Raw genomic sequence first — 21731 nt, forward strand, 5'->3', positions numbered from 1 at the left:
TTTAAGATTTGGAATAGTAATGATTTACATAATTCTAAGGACCTCTGTGTAAATAAGGTATTTGCCTCATTCACTCAACTGACCCAAAAGCGTAATATCCCACGGACCCATTTCTTACATTACTTGCAAATTAGAAATCTCATGCAAAGCAGGTATCCCCAGTTCCCCAATTTCCCAGATCAAACAACTTTAGGTAGAATTCTCGACATTAAGGTGCACAACAGGGGAGTAATTAAAATGATATATACATTATCAACTCTACCCATATGGAAAAGATATAGATAAATCTTATAAAGTTTGTATATCTTTTGTCTGAAACTTGTATGTAATGCATATGACAGTGAAACCAGATATAAGATCCTTATTAAATTTGTACAAAATGAAACTTGTATGACAGTAATTCCACATACAATATCCTTCGTAGAAAAATGTAATATCAAACTTATATGAGTTGGACAATAATCAGTGAAACTAAACTCTTATAAGTATTATAGAAAACACTTACAAGATTTACTTGTGGTGCCACAAACAACATAATCTGATAATAAAATTGAAAGGAAAAGCATGACTGAAAGCAGGTTTTCAACATGTAATGACATAGGACTGTTAAAATGTTGCTAAGTTTAGCATTTTTGCAAAACCAGGATCAAACGAATTAATTTTCCTAAAATTAATGCATGGGTAATATTGTTTAACATTTTAGGAGCAATTATATCCACTAAGTTGGGAAAAATGATTAAATCAACACAGCAAATATTCAAAATCCCTGTTGAATGTATTCAATGTAACGCAGAGATTGAAAAAGACTATTCATCCCATTCTTGTAGAAATAGTTTTAATTTTGCACAAGATCAGCAGATTACATAAGTTGCACATTTACTTAAGAAAGAAAAAAATGGCAATACTTGTTCCCTTTTTACATGACCCAAGTTCATTATGACAGTGCTTTAATAATTGTTGTACCACTTTACCACTATTCTTTTGGACTGTAGATCGAAATACATAAATATTGATAACATGCATTACAAAATGTTTCACATAAGAATCAATGGACATTTTGTTCACTCTGATGTGCCATTTCATTTGTTACATTGGTAAGTGTTAAGACACAAATCTTTCCTTTTCAGCTCAGAAACCCAAAATCAATAAGTGACAATCATTTAGTTAACATTCAGTCATTTACAGTAATACGTGTTCAATAGCCGACACACAATCGAGCTGGACTGTGGACACTGCATGTACATACATGGTCTAACTATTTGAGTAGCATTTATGGCTTTGTGAAAGCCTGTGGGAAAGTGGACAGTTGACATATAGCTCAGTTGAGTTCTGATGAGAGAACCTCTGGCTAACTTCTGCACTGTGCAATTGCCATATTTTCCTATGGCATATAAACACTGATCACCCATGTCAATAAAGTGTGAGACTGTAAAAATACTTCCATCCTTCAAAAGCACAACAGAGTTGTTTCTTTGTTTTGTTTTGCTGTAGGTATGACCATGAACAACGTCTCCATTTACAGCAATTCTCTTGTAGTAACTCACCACAGAGTTTGTGGGAACCTCTCTCACTGTGTGGAGAGCAGCTTGGTCACCAAGAGATATTAATCTTACGTTTGGTGGACCAAGGGCAGTCACCTCAGTAAACTTTTTATACTCCTTGACACACTGGTTTCCTTGTCTCATGTCATTGCAGAAATCTTTAACTTCTGCAGGTGCATTTGTTAAGAATTGCTTTGCTAAACGGGGGAAAGCACGGGATAATGCCACTCGTTTGCATATTTGTTGTGGTACAGCATGACTACTTTTTACTTGTTTCAGGAGGTACCCATTGAAATCTTCAAACATAAAGGCTGAGTGAGCCCACAGAGGACCCCAGTTCACAACACTTTTGCTTAAATGCAGTAGTGAATGAACATTGAAGGTCATGTGCTCTTTACCATATAGTGACTGCACACCTCCAACAAAGTACACTAATGCCTCATGCGCATGATTTATCAGTTCAGCATTTAATTCAGACCCCAACAGAATGCTTATGCCCTCTATCAGTAATGCCCAATGAGAGTGATACTTCTGTGGAAGTATGCCTTTCAAAACTGGCATGCTATAGTACAAAAGCCAGTGCTGCCACTCATGGGCTTTCCAGAATTTGTGTTCTGTTGGAGATCTGGGAACTCGAGCAACAATACCTGGAGGTTTAATAGACAAGAGATGTCTGTCCATGATTGCTGTTTGTGCACCAATATACCATAGCACAGAAATGCTTTTAGAATCCATCCATAAAGTCGCCATGTATCTGCACACACCAAGCAACACACAGTGCATGTAGTCAGGGACCATTCCATTGATTAGATCAAACAATGGTAAATCTGCAAGAGCAGATGAGCCCTTTATGCCCAATATAGTCTTCCCTTCCCTTTCAGCTATTTGTCCTATTTCTACTGTGGTTTTATGATTTCTGTCACTTGGCTTTTCATCTGGACATGTGTAAACCCTTGTGCTTCCTTTTCCTTTCCTTGTTTGCATCCCAGGGTGAAGGCAGACTCCACAGCCATACTCACCATTAAACTGCTTAAAATTCTGTAGTAATGGCCTTGCTACTGCATCACACACACAGCACAACGTGTGCACTTTCATGTGTCTCAATGACTGATCACTAGGATGCTGCCACTCAAAACCAGCTTGAGAAAGACTGGCACACTCCTCAACAAATGGTTTAAAGAAGCAGGACATGTCTGGCTTTTTTGGTCCAAACCATAATGCACATAAAAGTACATGTTTATTTCTACTCTCAGGGGGTATCTCATTAACACAACATAATATTGGCCAAATACTAAATTTGGAGGACTGAAAAATTGGTACACCATCACAATGAATGTAAGGGACAATGAATGTAAGGGACAGAAAATCCTCTTTACTGTTCGATTTTAAGGTCTGATATAAGGTGCCATCACATATGTCCTTCATTACATGCCTACTACTGGCATCAGCACGAAAACATAGATCATGCATACCCTGGTTCTCAAGAATATCTTTCAGCTGATCTTTTAATGGTATACTAATAAAGAAATGTCCTTCCTCTAAACTGGCTTTCACTGTTGTGAATGATGTCGTTCAAACTGATCTGTAATATCAGCTAATGGTTTCTCCAGAAAATACTTGCTTGTTGGAACTGCACTAGTCCCAGCAGAATGTAACTTGAGTAGTTTCAGCAGGTCTTCCATCAATACACCTGTAGTGTTGTGTCTCAACGCAAAGGAGATAATTGAGATGATGCTTTGCCCTTCCGCTAGTCCATGGGAGGTGTGGACTTCGTCTACTTCTTGAGGGACATTGTCCTAAATGATTGAAAAATAAGCACTGCATTGAAACTGATTAGGTTTCACTTGTTTTTGCCTCATTACCTTGTTTTGGCAAACTGCACTTAGCATAGAAGATAAACAAAAGCCACAATATATGAGAAAGAAAACAGAAGAGGATGGATAGAAAGTGTACACGTCAATGAACTGCAGAATGTGTCATGGTTTGTCCACTGATAAATGAATCTAATGTTAAAAAATGCAATCAACCTCATGCGAATGCTTAAGTTTTGTCTCACCTGTACCATTGTGAAAGATTCTGCTCTTTGCTCTTGTCTTTGGCTGGTATCTTCACCATTTTCCTGAAATGGATACAAATGAACAACTCATTAAAGAGGAAGAGAGGAAGAGGAAGGAAGGGATAGCGGGAGCAGATGATATGATACTGTAGTTTAGTCTCACCTGTGGCAGTGTGAGAGGTTCTGCTCTCTGCTCTTCTCTCTGGCTATCATCTTCATCCCTTTGCTAGGAAAGCCACAAAGGAACAACACAGATTGTAACTGTAATTTAACTGTAAGAGTGAAGGACAGAGATAGAGCTGTTTAATACTGTAGTTTTGTCTTACCTGTGGCAGTGTAAGAGGTTCTTCTCTCTGGCTATCATCTTCATCACTTTCCTTAAAATGATACAAAACTACTCCTATTAGACGGATTTCACACAGCTCCCCGTTAAAGTATTACAATGCAGTTTTTCTCACTTTCCTTATTGTTGACTGTTTGTTTTTTAACTACTCAGTAACATAGTGTAGTGTTTTTAAGTTAAAAACTGTATATTTTCTTCTTCTATTCAACGTTTTAACTATAGCTACCTAAGTAATGTTTTGGATAAAATGTACTGCAGAAATATTATGAAGTGCGGCCTAGTTTCTCAAATAACTTTCTTCTCACAGCTACACAGAATTCACCATTTACATGGCAAACATCATGTATTGTGTTGCATACAATATTACTGTAATTCGTGCCCATCAAAACCCAATTCAAAATGCATAAGTGTATGAAGTTTAATACTTTTATGAAAAACTGAACATTTCTGCTTCAATAATTATTGTGTGTGGTGGGCTAAAGTTCACTATTTTTTACATTAAAGCCGCTACAAGGAACTTTTAACTGGATATGCACAAGTCTCTCGTGTTAGCTGTCCGGGGAGCCACACACAGAGGCCGCAGGTTGCGCAGATTCACCCCACGCCAGCAGGGATGAGGAGAGCAGGGGCCGCGGGGCTGGAACACCTCATCCGGGCCGACGACAGGTACCAGCCAGGCGTCGACAGGGTCCAGCGAGTGCCGAGAAATAAAGAGGCGAGGCACAGCCAAACAGGCTTTCATCCTTACCAGCCGACCGCTGCGTTTACCCCGGCGGCAGCGCTTACGCCGGAGAGGTGGACCTGGGGCGCAGCAGAGGTGAGCTGGGATCCCTGATAGGAGCGGGGGCAAAGTTTTCCCGTCAGGGGGTACTTCTTCTTCTTCTTCTTCTTCTAATGGAATTCCGGCAGGCTGTACACTAAATTGTGTAATGCTGCCCTCCACAGGTCAGATTGATCTATTCAGTTTAGATTTTCTGATACAGTCCAGCTGACCGGAGAAAAAGAATTATTGCTTTCCCAATTAGATGGAAGTCCGCATCAGAAGAGAATATAGATTTGAAAGAAAATGAAGAAAAACCCAACTTAGATAACTCCCTAAACATGTGCTGTCTTTCATCCCAATATGTACTGCACTCAAACATTACATGCTGCGGTGTCTCCAACTTCCCACACTGGCAGAGACCATTTAGGTTCTTGCCTATTGTTTTGAGGTTGCTGGCCAGACCACAATGCCCCAGTTTTAAACGAATTAAGACCACATCATCCTTTCTTCCAGTTTTAATCTGTAGCCTCCTTCTTTTAACAGATGGCTGCAGGGAAAAGTAATGTCTGCCACGTTGGTCTTCTCTCCATTCTTTTTGCCATTGTTCCTCTAATTTTTCTTTGCTAATTTGAAAGCACTCAGGCTTCCCAAGAAACACATTCAGATCAACAGTATCTTTTTCAAGGGATTTTTTTGCCAGTTGGTCGGCTCTTTCATTTCCTTCTATACCTGAGTGGCCTGGTACCCACATAAATTCCACATTACATCCAGTTTTACCAAGTCTATAGTGGCAGCACAAGATCAGGTCAGGTCGAGCCCTTGATGCACCATTCTTCACGGCCAACAAGGCAGCTTTAGAATCTGAACAAACTATGCTTTTTAGGGGTCTAACAACCTCCACCCACCACATGGCCCACAAGATCCCTAGGAGCTCAGCAGAAAAGATAGACAACTTGTTAGATACTCGGATGGTCTGTTGAATATTAAAGTCTGACACAAACATTCCAAAACCAGCCTTTCCAGATATTGGGTCCACAAATCCATCTGTAAAAATTTGAACATAGTCTTTTTGGAGACTATTAACATACTCATTAACCTCATTATATGTCTTTATGTTTTCAAGAGAGGATACATGAACTTCAGGTTCAGGTATATACCAGAGAGGGACAGGGGAACAGAAAGACATGCACATCCTGTCTTCTTCAAGCCCAAAGGTCGAGGCGAGCTTTTTAATATGACTAAGGAAGTTTGACCTCCTTTCATTACCAACAAATTCCCAACAGTTTTCCAAAAGACATTTAGCAAATGGGACACATTTAATAGTACACAATTTATACCAATAATGGAGCCCAAGCTTATCTCTCCTAATTCTTAGAGGAGCCTCCCCCATTTCAACAAGCAGAGCTGGTATTGGAGTTGTTCTGAAAGCTCCACAACATATTCTTAGAGCTTTGGCCTGAAGCCGATCCAACTTCTCAAGCACAGATTTGGAGGCTGAGCCAAATACAACACATCCATAGTCTAAAGTAGACCTTATAATTGCTCTGTATATCATTAGCAATGTCTCTCTTTCAGCCCCCCAGTCACATCCGGCTAAGCTTCGAAGAATGTTGATTATTTTCTCACATTTAAAAATAGTTTTATCAATGTGGGTTCTCCATGTTAGCCTCTCATCCAACCACACACCCAAAAATTTAAAATTGCTAACTCTTTCTAAAGAGCTCCCATACATTGTAAGGTTTAGAGGGGGAACCTTCCTTTTTAGGCCAAAAACCATAAATTTACTTTTGGGTGCAGAGATTTTAAACCCCCACTTGTCTGCCCACTTAACAACCTGATCTAAGGCCTGTTGTGTTTGACAGAACACGTGATGCATGTTTTTCCCTCTCCTCCAGAGGGCACCATCATCTGCAAACAATGATTTACCAAACCCTTGTTGGACATTTTCAAAGATATCATTTATCATAACATTAAAGAGAACTGGACTAATAACTGAACCTTGCGGTGTGCCATTTTCAACCTCAGCAATTTCAGACTCAATACCTTCTATTCTCACTTGAATAGTTCTATGATTAAGGAAATCCTTAATCCAGTAAAACATTCTGCCATGAACGCCAGCGTCATGCAGCTTCATCAGCACACCCTCCCTCCACATGGAGTCATATGCTTTCTCTATATCTAGAAAAACACAGATCACAGCTTCTTTATTTATAATAGCTTTCTTTATGTCCTGATCAAGAACAGCAACAGAATCCATTGTGTTTCTGCCAATTCTAAAGCCATTTTGATAATTAACAAAAAAATTATTAGATTCAAGGAAGTGCATCAACCTATTTGTAACCATTCTTTCCATTACTTTACACATGACTGATGTTAATGCAATCGGTCGATAGGATGATGGAGAAGATGGATCTTTTCCGGGCTTCAAAATAGGAACAACCAATGCATGTTTCCATTTCGTTGGTAACATTCCAGCCTCCCAAACATAATTATAGAGTGCCAACATTTCTTCAAGTGCTCCCTCTTCTACGTGTTTAAGCAGTTCATAGCTTATTCCGTCCTGACCTGGAGTAGTATTTAACCCAGTTTTTGCATCTTTAAGCTCTTTTAACGAGAAAAACGCATTATATGACCTATTCCTTTCACCTACATAATTCAATTTCCATTCATCTGCTTTCAGGAGCTCTTCTCTTTCTCTCAACCCTTCATGCCCTAGGCTTTTTGAATTGTGCACATCTTGGAAAGTTTTAACACACATGTCTGCCTTATCTTTACTAAAAATGGCCTCAGTGTGCCTGTCCTTTAGAACTGGAATTGTTGTTTTAACAACTTTTCCTGACATTTTGTGAATTCTAGACCATAATTGTTTGGCTGGAGTGTCTGGTCCTAGCGTCCCACAAAAGTTTCTCCAACATTTCCTTTTTGCGTTCTTGACAGTTTTCCTTACCAACGCACAATAACGCTTGTATTTTATGACATTTTCCTGGGAAGGGTTCTTACGTAATTTTTTAAACGCAAGTTTCCTCATGCATATAGCTTTGCTACATTCGCTATTCCACCATGGAACTATGGCTCGCTCTTTAGGGATCTTTCTAAAGGGGATTGCTTCTGAAGCAGCAGTCAAGATCATTGCTATTAAAGAATCGTTAAAATCATCAATTGACCCATCACTGCAAACACTCTCTAAGCCTGCAGCTATCTCCTCTTCAAACTTATCCCACTTTGCTCTAGAGAAATCAAATCGTTTGGCTCTGTCCTCTGATTTCTTTATGAGAGGTCTTCCAAATTTGGATAAAACTGGGAAGTGATCACTTCCCATTGGGTCTTTACTCAAGACACTCCACTCCCCTACCCTTGCAAGAGCCGGTGAAGCCAGAGTCAGGTCTAAACATGACATTTTTGAAGTTTTAATTTCAAAGCGGGTCAGTTGTCCATCATTTATTATAACTAAATTAGAGTTATCTAACAATTCCTCTATTATTTCCCCGTTAGTACCTCTATCCTTACTTCCCCACAGAGGGTTGTGGGCATTGAAATCTCCTACCCAGATGACTTGCGAGCTGCTAGCCTTGCTCATTATGTTCTCAAGCTCAGATAGAATGAGGGGTTTACAAGGATTATAAAAATTAACAATGCATATTTTCCCCTGGGGGCTCCATACCTCAACAATTAAATTTTCAAAAGACGTATCACATTCACAAATTCTATATTGCATATTGGACTTAACAAAAGTTGCACATCCTCCTCCTGGCCTGTCATTCCTGTCCTTACGCAGGCATACATATCCAGGAATAATGAAATCTAGACAAGGCTTTAACCATGTCTCCTGGATACAAATTAGATCAGGTTTTATTTCACAGTCTCGAACTAGCTTTTTGAGCTCCTGGCCATTGGCGATTAAACTTCGTGCATTCCATTGGAGGATGCAGAACATCATAAATATTTAAACATCATCATAATCTTCAATGAAGTCACCCTCATCCATATCTTCTCCGTCCTCATCATCCTCCCTGTCAATGTAGCTTGTCTTTTCTTGGCTTGACCTCATGTAGTCATATAGAGATTGGGGAGCAAAGACTTTCAGACCCAAAAACCTGACTGCTGCTTCAGACACACATTTAATTATATCAGATCTGGACTTCTTTTCTCGAGCCCCGTACAGTACATCAACAATGAAAGCCATCAAGGATTCTTTTTTTATCACAATTTCATCCCTTGCTATGATGGATGGAGGCGATTGAGACATCAAAGGCCCACCTGTTCTCATTTTTCCAAGGGTGCTTGCATCACCAGCCCTTTCCACTTTCTTCAGAGCTTCCGCATAAGAGATCTTGTGCTCATCCCTGACCTCCTGAACTTGCTTTGCTTTTATAAAGTGGCCACACTCCTTAAATGAAGCCGAATGACTTCCTCCACAGTTACAACATTTAGGAGTTGACACTCCACAGTTCACTACATCATGGTCACCTCCACACTTGGCGCAACGCCTATCTCCTCTGCATGACATAGCCATATGCCCAAACCTTTGGCATTTAAAACACCGAAGTGGAGACCTTTGAAACTGCTTCACCTGGTATGACAGACAGCCAATGTACACCCTTGCTGGGAGAAAATTCCCCTCAAAGGTTATCAAAACTGGAGAGTTTGGGTTCCCCCCTTCTTTGGCTTTAAACCGCTTCACTTCCTTTACTTCTCCTCCTTTAATGTTTTCTAATATCTCTCTCTCTGTCACATCAGCACAAACACCATAGATGACACCTTTAGACACGTTTTTCTTTTCCGAAACTGAGATTTCCACTTTCTTTCCTCCAATTTTCCCAATTTTTCTTGCTCTTCCAAGTTGATCTCTAGTGCTACACATCACTAGGAGCACCCCACTGGGAAGGATTCGTGCATCTATTTCCTCTTCAACACACCTAAGAGACTCAGCAATCTTCAGCGGATTCACAGCTCTAAAGCCTCCAGCAACCTGATCCTTCATTTTGAAGAAAATTTTAAATTCTTCCACAGGCTTTACCATTTTCAGTCTCCTGTCTTCGTTTTCCAGAGAGGTGTCCGAGCGATCACGCTTCCCCACAGATCTAGATCCGTCCTCACCTCTCTCCCAGTCCTGCACCCCTCCCCCGTTACCCCTCATGGCCGAAGCCATGTATCAAAGAGACTACCAGGCCCCAAAGAGAGTATACAGAACAGAAGCAGAGAAGGAAAAATAAAGGTTAATATTCACGTGCGTACTTCTGACCGTCTCAGATAACGTACACAGCCACTGCCAGAGACCGCAACAAGCAGAGCAGGAACACCGGTCCGGACCTATACAGGCCGTCGGTCGATATTCCCGCACTTGCCCACCGCAGTACTCCAAACAGCAACACGGCCGCGTTTACAGTCACAATCTCTCCACAGAACTCAGCTTCCAGACGAACCTCTGGTGGATTTCCCAGCCGTCAGGGGGTACGTCCCAAGTCTCTTATTTTATACTGCTAACTCCTAACTCCTTACTTGAACCGGAAGTCGTTCGAGCTCCGCCATCTTTAAGGCCGTCTCATGTCTCTTATTCCTGCTAGTAATGAGTTAGCGTTAGGCGTTAGGAGGGATCTGTTAGGTGTGCGATAAGTAAGGTAACACGAGAGGTTCCTAACAGGAAGTCTTTTCCAGCTTGAGGCCATGACGTATAAATACCCGCCCCCTTCGTCTGGCTCATTTGAACGAGATGGCGGAGAAATAGCGCAAGTGTACCCATTACATGCATTCTTTGCAATGAAACGCTGTAATTCACATGCCTACGTGACTACAAAGAATATCGTTAATGATATTTCGTGCAAGACTGTCATGTTGTAATTAAGTTTATTTCATTCACAACCCGTTGCGGTGTTCAGCGGACTGTCTGTGATGCGTGGCTGTTAAATGTACAGCTGCTCGAGTGATATAACACCACGCACACACATACACAAACACATTTGCCCATCATTAATTGTCCTGCATGTCATGTGAGTGGAATAATGTTTAATAGGCTGTAGGTAATATTAATTATTAATATTAATATTAATTATTATTATTACTTTCATTAATGTTGTTGTAAGCTACTGTCATTACCGTCTGTCCTGCATCTCTCTCTGTCTTTCTCTCTGTCTGTCTCTCTGTCTCTCTTTCTGTCTCATACGGACATGGACGTCGGAACTATTTTCTGAGAGGGGGGGCGGGATTTTTGTTGGGAGGGGCGGGGGAAGCACGCACACTTATCAATGATTAAGGATTTGATTTGAAGTTATTTTATAATAACATGTTATAAGAGAACTAGAATGGATGAACACGGCATCTTTATTGTTAAGAAAATGAAACTTTGGTAACTAAATCAATAAGGAACATAACATTATTTGTAACCTTGAATGCAAAAAAGAAAAGTCTGCGCTCCTGACTCAGGGCCGAATTCACAAAAGGATTGCATGGCTTTTGCAGCCGCTAAACCGGTAAAAATGGAGCAAACAGATACCGTCTAATTCACAAAGCACGCGCAGAGGGTGAAATGCTCCACTAACTGCGCTGCCAAGCAGATTGCATCTCGGTGCTCCGGTGTTATTTGCACGTATTTAAATGAGGTAATACGCATATATTTGGCGCAAAAATATAATATATATTTATGCAAATGAGCTTCATTGATAAACAACGTCTAATTCACTAACACCAGCGCTAATAGCCACACGCAGTTTGAGTGAAGTAAGTAGCCTAACGTCTTTAGAAAGCTGGTGCAAACTGGGCGCTCCTCTGTGGAAGCCTCTCGCCCAGACTTTCCAGTGATCGTGGCAGCAGTGATCGACTGTTAAATCAGTCTGTAAATAATATTTTGACATTATTATTATTATAGCTAATCATTATTTCTTTAATGGCATCCGAAGATACTGATGCGTTGAACAGGTGACAGTCTGCGGTCGTTCTCAAAACGCACTTCTGTCACGCACTTCAAAAGCAACTTTCAATAATTTATTTTACGAAACGGGGGAAACAAACGTGAACAAAAACGGTTCCATAATTCATATTAAATTCAAAAGATAACGAAAAAACAGCTACAAGTGAGAGGGAATAGTGATAAAGTGGTCAAACTTGGTTAAATCCACAGCCTCAACCCATCCGACACTGTTAGACTGACTCACCAGCAGACATCACTATATGAGGGTATACAGTATTCAGTAGGCTACTTTGCCAAACAAAGTCTAATTAATACCAGCGCTAATAGCCACACGCAGTTAAGTGAAAAAAATAACTTTGCCATGTGTGGCTTATTGCAATCAGGGGCAAATCAGGGGCAAACCAGGGGCAAACTGCACTCAGCTGCCAAACTTTGTGGGCGTGTTTGCGCTGGTACACTGTAAAAAAAAGTCCGTAGAAATTACGGTAAAAAACTGTCAAATAGCAACAGTCAAAGGCCGTAAAATCTGAAGTAGTTTAGCACCGTATTAAGTCCACTGAATTACCGTAAATCAAGAAATAAGACATAACTTTGATTTTTACGGTCATAATATATAGAAAACACAGAATTTTTCTGTGAAAATGAAAAAGAAACATAAAATTCATGGGGAAATACTGTAAAGTCACAAAAGAATAATTACCCTAAAATTAACGGCATTATTCTGCCTAAATTAAAGATTTTGCTGATTTGAATTTACAGTATAAAACTGTTAAACATTCTGCAAAATCATACCTTCATTTCTACTGGAAGAATATGTTAAAAAAAAAAAGTAAAGTAACGTTGATTTCAATGTAAAACATATATGTTTAAATAATATTATTTGCTGTTATTTTATATAGGGTCCTATGCATCTATAGATATTGTGTTTGACCTATTAACAGAGCTATGCTGTAATAAACTCAGCAAAAAAGGTCTGAAAAATTTTGTTTGGTAGATTATTTCTCTGTTCGTTACTACAATGTTAATTGTCATTGTTTTTCATATGGTTGGGGAGCCTGTGTATTAACCTTTACAATGAATTACCTTACCAATTTCAGTTTTAAGAAAAAAAAATTGCCTTTAAATATTGTTTTTAAATGTTATTTAAATTAATTTCTTGAAAATAACACAACTCATATGAACCTCTGGAATTAAAACATGCATACATTTTGCAATTTTTGCTGATGTCAAGATATTTATAATATAATGGTGATTAACGCTGGATCGAGGGGCCCCCTTTTAATTTTGCGCAGGGCCCCAACAGACTCTAGAATCGCCACTGCAAGTTGGACATCATTAATAAACTGGCTTTCCAACCATATACAATGCCAATTAGCATTATAACAATCGAGAAATAATTGATCCAATTTTTTTTCCAGGTTTATTTAGAACAGCCAAAAAGGAGGTTAAAGTAGAGCAAGGCCTCCATATACACCCTTTAGGCTACTGTGATATAAAATGAAATGTTGGGATTTGTGATCAATTACATTTTTATGCCAAAATATTGAAAATATTAAAACATTAATCTGTGGTCTGTTCTGCCTGTAGGTCTATAGTAACGCATGTGTCCCTCTTTAGATACCATCCAGAGGTAAATTCAGTTTATATAAGGAAAAGCATCTCAAAACATGATTATAAAAGCATCTCGAAACATCTGATTGATTGTAATAGCATCTCAAAAATGCTAAATTTAAAAACATCTCAAATTATGGGAATTATTTTAAAAGCATTTCAAAACTGAGTACTAAGTTTTATTCCCCCCCTACAGCTTGGGGATTGTGCATTTGTTGACATTAACGCGCCGAAATTTAAATAGGCCAATCAGCGCATTTTATCTGACTCCTGTCTGTTAACCTCTGACCATCTCCGGATCGGTTAGGTTTCGTTTCCGACTTCACCCGTTCAAGTCCACAGTCTTCACCGGAGGAGCTTTAGCATTAGCGGTCTGGAGTTTTTTGGAATTAACCTCAGCCAGAAGTTGTACCTGTCTTCAGTTAACTCGGTAAGTAAATCAACACAAGTTAAAGGCTTTAACGTTAGTTGAATTGGGTTTATTCGGCTAGAGGGTTGCATTACAGACAGCAAACATGGCGTTAATGTCCCCATAGCTTTGTACGTCTAACGTTAGCTAAGGTTACATTAGACTTTATAACAGCCTGGAAACGTCTATTCAAATACATGTTTAGGAAACAGAGTGTATCATTAGCAATCGTTTTATAAGTTTGACTGCTTTCGAAAAATGCAGTGTGGGTTTAACGTTAACGTTACCCCATGGTTTACCCGCCTGGCGGGCTAAGCGGGATCAGTCTATTTGCTGCAGCCTTTTGGTTAGCTAACCGTAGCGGTTACCGCTAATATTGTGTAACGTTAGGCCAAACCTCGGTGTATTATTTCACTATCGAAGATGTATTCTTGTAACATATGTGGAGCAAACGTTCAGTCTGTAAAAGCATATGTTTTGCATTGCAAACTGCACCGCAATGAACCCCGATATCTGTTTTTAAATGTGTTGAAACAAGCTGTAAACAGGTGTTTTCAAGCTATACAGCTTTAAAGTCGCACTTCTATCGCCACCACAACAGCAACGTCACACCAACCGTTAACGTTACTCAGGGTGTGACCTTAGCGCCATTAAAATGCACCGTCTCACTTTGTGAACGCCAGTGTGAGGGAACTAAACCGTTGGTTGCTCACTTAAAGGAGCATATAACAGAAGGGCGTCATGTAGCTTGCCCAGTGAGAGGATGCAAAAATGTGTTCACTGCAAAAACGTCTTTTACTTCTCACATGTCCAGAAAGCACAGACATTGGTCAGAAAATGTGATTTGTGCATCAATCACAGATACACACTGTGAGAGTCCAACTACAAGTGCTACCATACAGGAACCTGCCAGTGTGTCAGATGCTGAAGACACTGTAGGGGACGGGTCTAATTTCAGTGACCTGTATCTGAGAAATATATGTATGTTTTACATGAAACGACAGGGACAGCATCTTCTTCCAGTGTCTACCATTCAAAACATTGTTGAAGAAATGCAGAATATACGTGAGTTGGGACAGACATATACTTTGAATCGACTAAATTTGCTTCTAAAAGATATGTCAGTTTCAGATGAAGACATTGTAAAAATCAGTGACACAATTAAACAATCGGACCTGTTTACAGCTTGCCACACAGGGCCCATGAGAACTGCTTACTCAAGAACCCAGTGCTTTAAAGAGGACATGAAACACTAAACATAGTTATCATAATTTAACGAGGGTCTCTCACCCTAAAAAGATAATTTTAGTTTAAACTTTGAAAATGAAAGGAATCTCAAAATCCTGTCATTTAAGTTCAGCTGTCAAAACAAAGGGCGGCGCCATGTTGGCTGTGTCGCCGGACGTGACGTCAGCGGAGTGGTTGGTTGTCAAGCTAGCGATCGCAGTGAGGAGCAGAGATTACACAATGACAGAGAAAGACCAGCCGACAGGAAAGCGAGTTAAGGGAGGCATGTTTTGCATTGCCCCTGGATGCACAAATGAATTTTACAGAGTGAAAGACCGGGAGAAGACTGTACACTTCCATCATTTTCCACGACAACCACTTGCTCTCCGATGTTGGCTAGCAGCAATCAAAAGGATTGGTAATGCTAGCATTTGTAGTGAGCACTTTGTAGATGAAGACTACCTGGAGGAAAGGTTTTTTGATGAAGCAAGAGTACTGGTGACTCGTAGAAGCAAAAGGTTGAAACCAGATGCTACTCCCTCTATTTTTAACTTTTCTGCCTATAATGATCGGTCTACAGACTGTCCCACACAGTCCACTTCAGAAGTGGCTGTGCGCCGTAAGGAAAGAGCCAAACGGCGCACCCAGTTGACAGTTCAGAGAGAGGTAAATACACGACAAACATCCCAGTTTAGCTCAGTTCAAATGTTCCACAGCCCAGTTCTCAATCACGATCATCCCCTCAATCACTGATATGAGCTGTCAAGTCTCCCGTTTTGGCCGGGAAACTACCGTATTTTATCCCTCTTTCCCGCCGTCCTCCCATATTAGTATTTCCCGTAAACCTCCCGTATTATAATAACATAATAACCCTGTATTATAACGTAGGAATGTTCACAGCATTTCAATGTCAACAAAGGTAGGCCTATCAGATTCTGATCACCAACCCACTAACCCCTATAACACTGGTGACAAACTGCACAGGATGAAAGTACAGTCACACCCCCACAATAAGACTACTACTACTCCTGCAGTTCCCAAACTTTTTTGCGCAATGAACTGGTTTCATGTAAGACAATATTTTCACGGACCGGCCTACAATGTGTGGCAGATAAACACGGCGAAATAAAATGATACGACCGGCATGAAAACAAATGTAAAATGCACAAAAAATATAACTCACCATAACGCTGAATCAGTAGGAGCCCTGAGCTTATTTCTCTGCAAAAATACGGTCCCGTCTGGGGGTAATGAGCAAGAATGACACCAGAGGTTCTCTAAAGACGTTTACTATTATTGTTACTCACTTTCACTAGCATGTGGGTGTAATTTTGGGGTAATGAATCACGTGACCGAGACAAGCGCTTGACATGTGTCCAGTTCCACTAGCACTTCTCCCCCATGTAGCCTACACTATTTGGATTTGTCCTCATCAGCTGATCAGCCACATGCTCTCCTCATCATCCGATTGTGCCGGGGTATTTAAACCCCCCTGCTTACCTGATCATTGCGAAGAAGATGATCATTCCTGGCTATTCTGCTGTTGTGTGCTGCCTATGAAGATTTTCAATCCCACCACCTCCCCAGCATCCACCTGGGGCTCTGTTTCTATGATCCCCAGCAGGGGTCTGCTATTCATTCCCTGTCATGGAGATCATTTTCAGGGAATGAATTAATTGACACGGTCTGTCGCAAAACTTACTTCCGTCGTGATAAAATTATTCATGCTCTACTTCTGAATGCAAAATAATTATGCTCAATAAAAGATACTGATTTCAATTCTGAGTTGTCTGACTGAATAGTGGTCATATTGATTTATTGGTTTGTCCAAATATGTTACACAGGAAAGAGAGGAACTTGTTTAATTTAAGGATGAAGTCTTTTGTACATTATTTTATACCATAAATGCACTAGCATATCTCACCATATTTATATATTACAGAACTACCTGTCAAATTAAAATTAATAAGCGAGTCCAATCCATGTTCTTTCATCAAGCCAATTAAAACCCCGGCTGTACCCATCATGTCTTTTTTTCACTATTGTAAACAGTTTAACAAAGCAAGTTGGTTAATTTGGTTGACATTGCAATGATTACTCTTGATTAATTTATGGTAGCTGATAAAATTATGCTACTTAAAGAAAACTGAGATGACATCTTGAAGTGCAGTTTCATAAGAATAACATTTTAATAATAATAAAACATTATGTTTCCTAAATAACTTTTCTAAACTACATTTTAAGTAGGTTAAAAAACAAAACAAAACAAAACAAAACAGCATGCAATTAATATAATTCCAAACAGAACATCAAGGTGTTGAGAGGCAGGAGGTAAAGTCTGCACCCTTTCTTGAAGCCATAAAGTGTATTTCAGATAATGTTGTGATCCTACTTGGAAAAAGAAAATTGGAAAACATATTTACAAAATCATGCCCAGCAATAGGCTTACAAGCTTGATGGTGGCAGAGTGATGAACCATTCAGTTTTATAAACACCAATAAATAATTAACTCTATCTATGCACTGAATTAACATCATCTTATGCCATGGTCTGGGTGAATACTCTTTTCTGTGATTGGCTCACAGGTGTGCATCAAAACCGTTGACTCACACATAGTCTGACTCAATTTTGACTTTGATGAAACCATAGTTATAAGTCACCAGCAGCACAAATCAGAGACAACTCCTACTCTGGGCACAACTCCGTGAAACAGTGGAGACCAACGGATGAGGATTGGAGGATTCAGCTGGGTCAATCTAGGAGAAGGTTGTCTGCCACAGTCTCTACCTTGCAGCTCTCCCTCTGTGGTCATTGTCTTTGCCCAACCCATTCAGCATGTTGTGATTGATCAACCTTAAGATGTGAAAAATGAAAAAAAAGAGAAGGCATTATTATATTAAATATATTTGTCTTTTGTTGTGACAGTTAAGGCAAAAAGTCGCAGCATGACAGACAGGGAGAGAGAGATGATCCGTGTTGAGGAGGAGGAGGAGGTGCAGCAGCAGCAGGAGGAGGCTCAGAATAACAGTCAGTGTGAGCACCCAGACTGATGAAGAAACTGCAATTACTAAAGAGTACAGCAATACAGGCACAGTGACAGACAACATCCTATTCAGCAGCTACATTATCCATGATCATCGTTACAGCAAAACAGTAGACTGCATACCTCCATCACTACCACCACCAACTGAGTTGAGTGACGATGAAACCGCGTTGAGTGTTGAAGAAATGGAGGGGTCTGAGGCGTGCAGCATGGAGGAGGGACTGGATGAATATGATGAGGATGATGAGTTCAGATTGAGTGATGCCAACAGCATGAGTGATGAGTGTGTGAGTGATGTGGAAAATGAGGTCTCAGCGAAGGACATGAGCATCATGTCAAACAAAGAAGTTTTAAAGCTCTTCAATGTGTGCCACTGGGAGGGTTGTGGCAAGTGTATTGTCCAGCCACCAACTTTAAAAAAATGTGGATTTGGAGTACAGATCAAAACAGAATGTATTGACAGTCATGACTATGTCTTCAACTCTCAGCCTCTTGTGAGAGGAATGATGGAGTGTAACCTCAGTATCCCAGCCACTACCTTAGCCAGTGGCAATGAGAGCACTCCATTTCTGGAGATCTGTGAAGCCATTGGTCTGCAAACCATTTCAAGCAGAGAATGGTTTAACATTCAGAAGGCCTACATTATCCCCGAGATAAATGATTTGTGGACAAAACACAATGAGGCTGTGCTGGCTGCATTACAAGATCAGCCACTTCTTGTCTCTGGAGACGGTCGATATGACAGCCCTGGCCACAATGCAACATTTGGCACTTACACAGTTCTGGATACCAAATCAAACTTGGTGGTGGCACAGGAGACTGTCAAGGTCACAGAGGTCAAGAGCAGCTACTGGCTGTAGGTTGAGGGTCTGGAAAGGTGTCTGTCCAAGCTTGCAGAGTGTGGTGTGCAGGTCTCTGTTATTGCCACCGACTGCCACCCGTCTGTGCAGAAGGTTCTGCGAGAGAAACACAAACAAGTGCAGCATGAATATGACCTGTGGCACATTGTCAAGAATCTGCGGAAAAAAATACTGGCGACCCACAATGAGGAGCTATATGAGTGGACAAAAATGATCACAAACCACCTGTGGTATTGTGCAAGCACCTGTGAAGGAAGCGCAGCCAGGCTCAAGGAGAAGTGGACATCCATCCTTCACCACATCACCAATGTCCACAACTGGACATGTGGTGAAATGATGACCCGATGTGAGCATCGTCCATATACTCCAGAAGAGGAGAGCCTGCGGCCCTGGCTTTGTCCAAACTCTGCTGCCTTTGAACACCTGCAGAAGATTGTTCTTGACAAGGCAATTTTGCAAAAGCTAGAGAAGACGACAAAGGGCATTCACACAGGTTGGGATGAAACAATAATCAGTTTAGTGATTACCATGATAACATTTCTGATGGTTAAAAGTACCATATCAAATTTGAACTATCACAACAATGGTATATGATTATGGTGCCGTTATAAGCACAGTAAAAAAAAATTCCCTGCTTCTACCATGATTATGTCATGGATGTTATTTTGCTGATAAATGTTTATGCAAACAAAAATGCATAGTGATCCTAATTTAATTAGAGTTATCAATACAAAAGCCAAATGATTTCAGTGAGTGCCTCAACACTTTTTTTTAAACAGTACACAATTAAACAATACAGTAATACAAATGATAACTGTGATAATTTTGGTCACAATAATTGCAATATGAAGTTTTCATACCGTTTCATGTTTATGCACAGGGCAGCTTGAGAGTGTACACTACTCCTTGTACACAAAATATGCCACCAAGAGGAAGAAGTTTCTCAGGGAGAGCTTTGAGGCCAGGCTGAAAACAGCTGCACTGGACCACAACCTCAATGTCAGCAGAGCCACTGCAAAAACAAATAAAGGCCAGGAGCAGTTCAAACAGCAGTATTCTAAAGGTGCAGGAGAGTATGTGGTGACAGCAAGGAAAGTCAAGAAAGACTGTACCTTTAGGGAAGACATTGTGTCCGGTGTGTTGCGCAGGGCCGAGGCTGCATCCATACGTGCAGAACTCCAACAGCACAAAACAGAGACAACATGCACCCTGGCCCAGCACAAAGGGGTTGAGAAACCTGAAAAGGCTCAATCTGTGGCAAGAAAGCTCAGCCGCTTTGCACCGCTGCTGCCCCATGAAGCTCCCTGAAAAACACAGGACACTGAACAGTTGCAGGGTGCTTAAGTGAAACAAACTGAGCAAGTTAGTTATCAGTTAAGTTAAGTAGTTAAGTTAAGTTGTTAAATTGTTTAATGCTGCAGTGAGATAGATGACATGATATTAAATTATCCATTTATTCTATAAAAAAATAAGTTAATTCTTTGTTACTCTGATCACTTTACAGGAGACAAAATTACTACTATCCTACAATTAATGTTCATTGATAAAAAAATGTGAGCACTGACTTGTCTCTGTAATTTACAATTTTTATTTGCATGATATGACAGAACAAAACCAAACAAATCCATATCTCATTTCAATACTAACCGACATTAAAAGTCATCATTGTCCCAATATTCAAAGCCGTGGTATTCCGGAGATGGGAAAGCAGTCCTGATGATGTTCACCACACATGCTGGAATAGGCAACCTGTTCCTCCTCCCAAGGTGTCCTCTGGCCCATAAAGTGAACTGTCTGTATGCAGTTAACCTGAACAGACTGACAAAAAGAGTTGTCTATTATTTGTTGGCCTAAACAAGTTATATTGTATGACATTACATGGAAAAACACGTGCTGTATCATAATGTATATCTCGTATCTCAGCCCATTCAACTTATAGCTACATTCAATCACATTTACTCGTTTATTACCAGTTGCCGTAACAGTTAAGTTATTTTCATACATCTTCATTAAATGTTAAACGCACTTCTGCTTATGTTAAGTTGTATATCAAGGTTTAAGTAATTATCTTTGGAGTGACAGTAATGCATGAAAATGTGGTTCAAGCCAAGGAAATTAAACAAATTGAAGCCTGGCAACATTAGTGTGTTTGACCTGCTAACTAATAAGCATGCTAACGGCGCCAACAGTTGCATGCTAATGCTAATGTTCGTAACATTAGCATGCTAACAGCTGCATGCTAACGTTGGTAAAGTAGAATAAACTGATGAGATATAACGTTAGTAACGATGGATAATATCAGACAGACTGCTTTTATCTGACAGACAGCGACTGCTGCTATTTAAATTACCTTACAACAAATAGCATCAACTTTTAGGTTAGCTTTAACCCACCTGCTGTTTATAGGCCGCTCCAATCTCTGCACGGACTTCACGCAGGGATAGCATAGACACCTCCAAGACGTCCCTCTCACAACAGAGCATCTGGAAGGTGCGGGATAGGGTTATGCAGGACAGCTCCCCTAACCTACAATCCACATCAGCTTCACGGCAACAGATGGACTCCACGGTGGTCGGCATTGCGGAGCCGTGCCCACACATGCACCAAGCAGTGTTGCCGACCCTCTCCTGGCTGCCATCCTCGTCCGGAGCAGCTGCAGCCGCCTCCTCCTCCGCGAAATTGTAAATTTCCACCCTCCTCCTCCTCGTCACTGGCTCAAAGGCATAGGCCATTGGGTTTGGTGATAGATTAATAACGTTATCTCTTTCGGCTTCTTTTCTCTCTGTAAATTTCGGTAAAACTACTGCTCTTCTACTTCCTCCGCCTACAGACACAGTGTCGTGAAACCAACCAACCACTCCGATGACGTAGGCAGTGACGTAAAATAAAGATGGCGCTGAGCACGGGCCGAAATGTATCGTAAATGCATTTAAAAAGTGGATTTTCTCTAAAATAGGCTGACTTTTCCGATTTT

The 21731-nt window shown here is 40.4% G+C and overlaps 1 protein-coding gene and 1 long non-coding RNA gene across 8 annotated transcripts in view; both read right to left on the reverse strand.

Moving 5' to 3' along the window:
• Window positions 1-16311, reverse strand: part of LOC117246618 (uncharacterized) — a 28838-nt gene extending 12527 nt beyond the window's left edge. The window contains exons 1-4 of one of the 2 annotated variants that reach the window (XM_078176117.1): window positions 16038-16311; window positions 3924-3974; window positions 3761-3823; window positions 3598-3660 (exon numbers count right to left, since the gene is read on the reverse strand). In XM_078176117.1, coding sequence (XP_078032243.1) covers window positions 3598-3660; window positions 3761-3823; window positions 3924-3974; window positions 16038-16040 — 180 coding nt within the window. In that variant the 5' untranslated portion in view covers window positions 16041-16311. Of the gene's footprint in view, window positions 1-818; window positions 3338-3597; window positions 3661-3760; window positions 3824-3923; window positions 10259-16037 lie in introns of those variants that run through there. The other variant, XM_078176116.1, reaches the window with a different exon arrangement.
• Window positions 16312-17019: 708 nt separating this feature from the next.
• LOC117251794 (uncharacterized) lies at window positions 17020-21602 on the reverse strand. Of its 6 annotated transcripts, XR_013493659.1 has the most exons (7): window positions 21151-21594; window positions 20405-20575; window positions 19870-20061; window positions 19618-19769; window positions 19003-19180; window positions 18674-18853; window positions 17020-17707 (listed from the first exon to the last, which is right to left on the reverse strand). It is a non-coding gene; the product is annotated as an uncharacterized LOC117251794 (long non-coding RNA). The 6 variants fall into 6 exon arrangements; XR_013493660.1 differs by having other exon boundaries at window positions 18021-18853; window positions 19003-19769; window positions 21151-21602; XR_013493658.1 differs by having other exon boundaries at window positions 19003-19769; window positions 21151-21599.
• Between the last annotated feature and the right edge of the window lie 129 nt (window positions 21603-21731).

Source organism: Epinephelus lanceolatus, chromosome 16, assembly GCF_041903045.1.
Source record: "Epinephelus lanceolatus isolate andai-2023 chromosome 16, ASM4190304v1, whole genome shotgun sequence".
In the NCBI taxonomy this organism is placed as follows: domain Eukaryota; kingdom Metazoa; phylum Chordata; class Actinopteri; order Perciformes; family Serranidae; genus Epinephelus; species Epinephelus lanceolatus.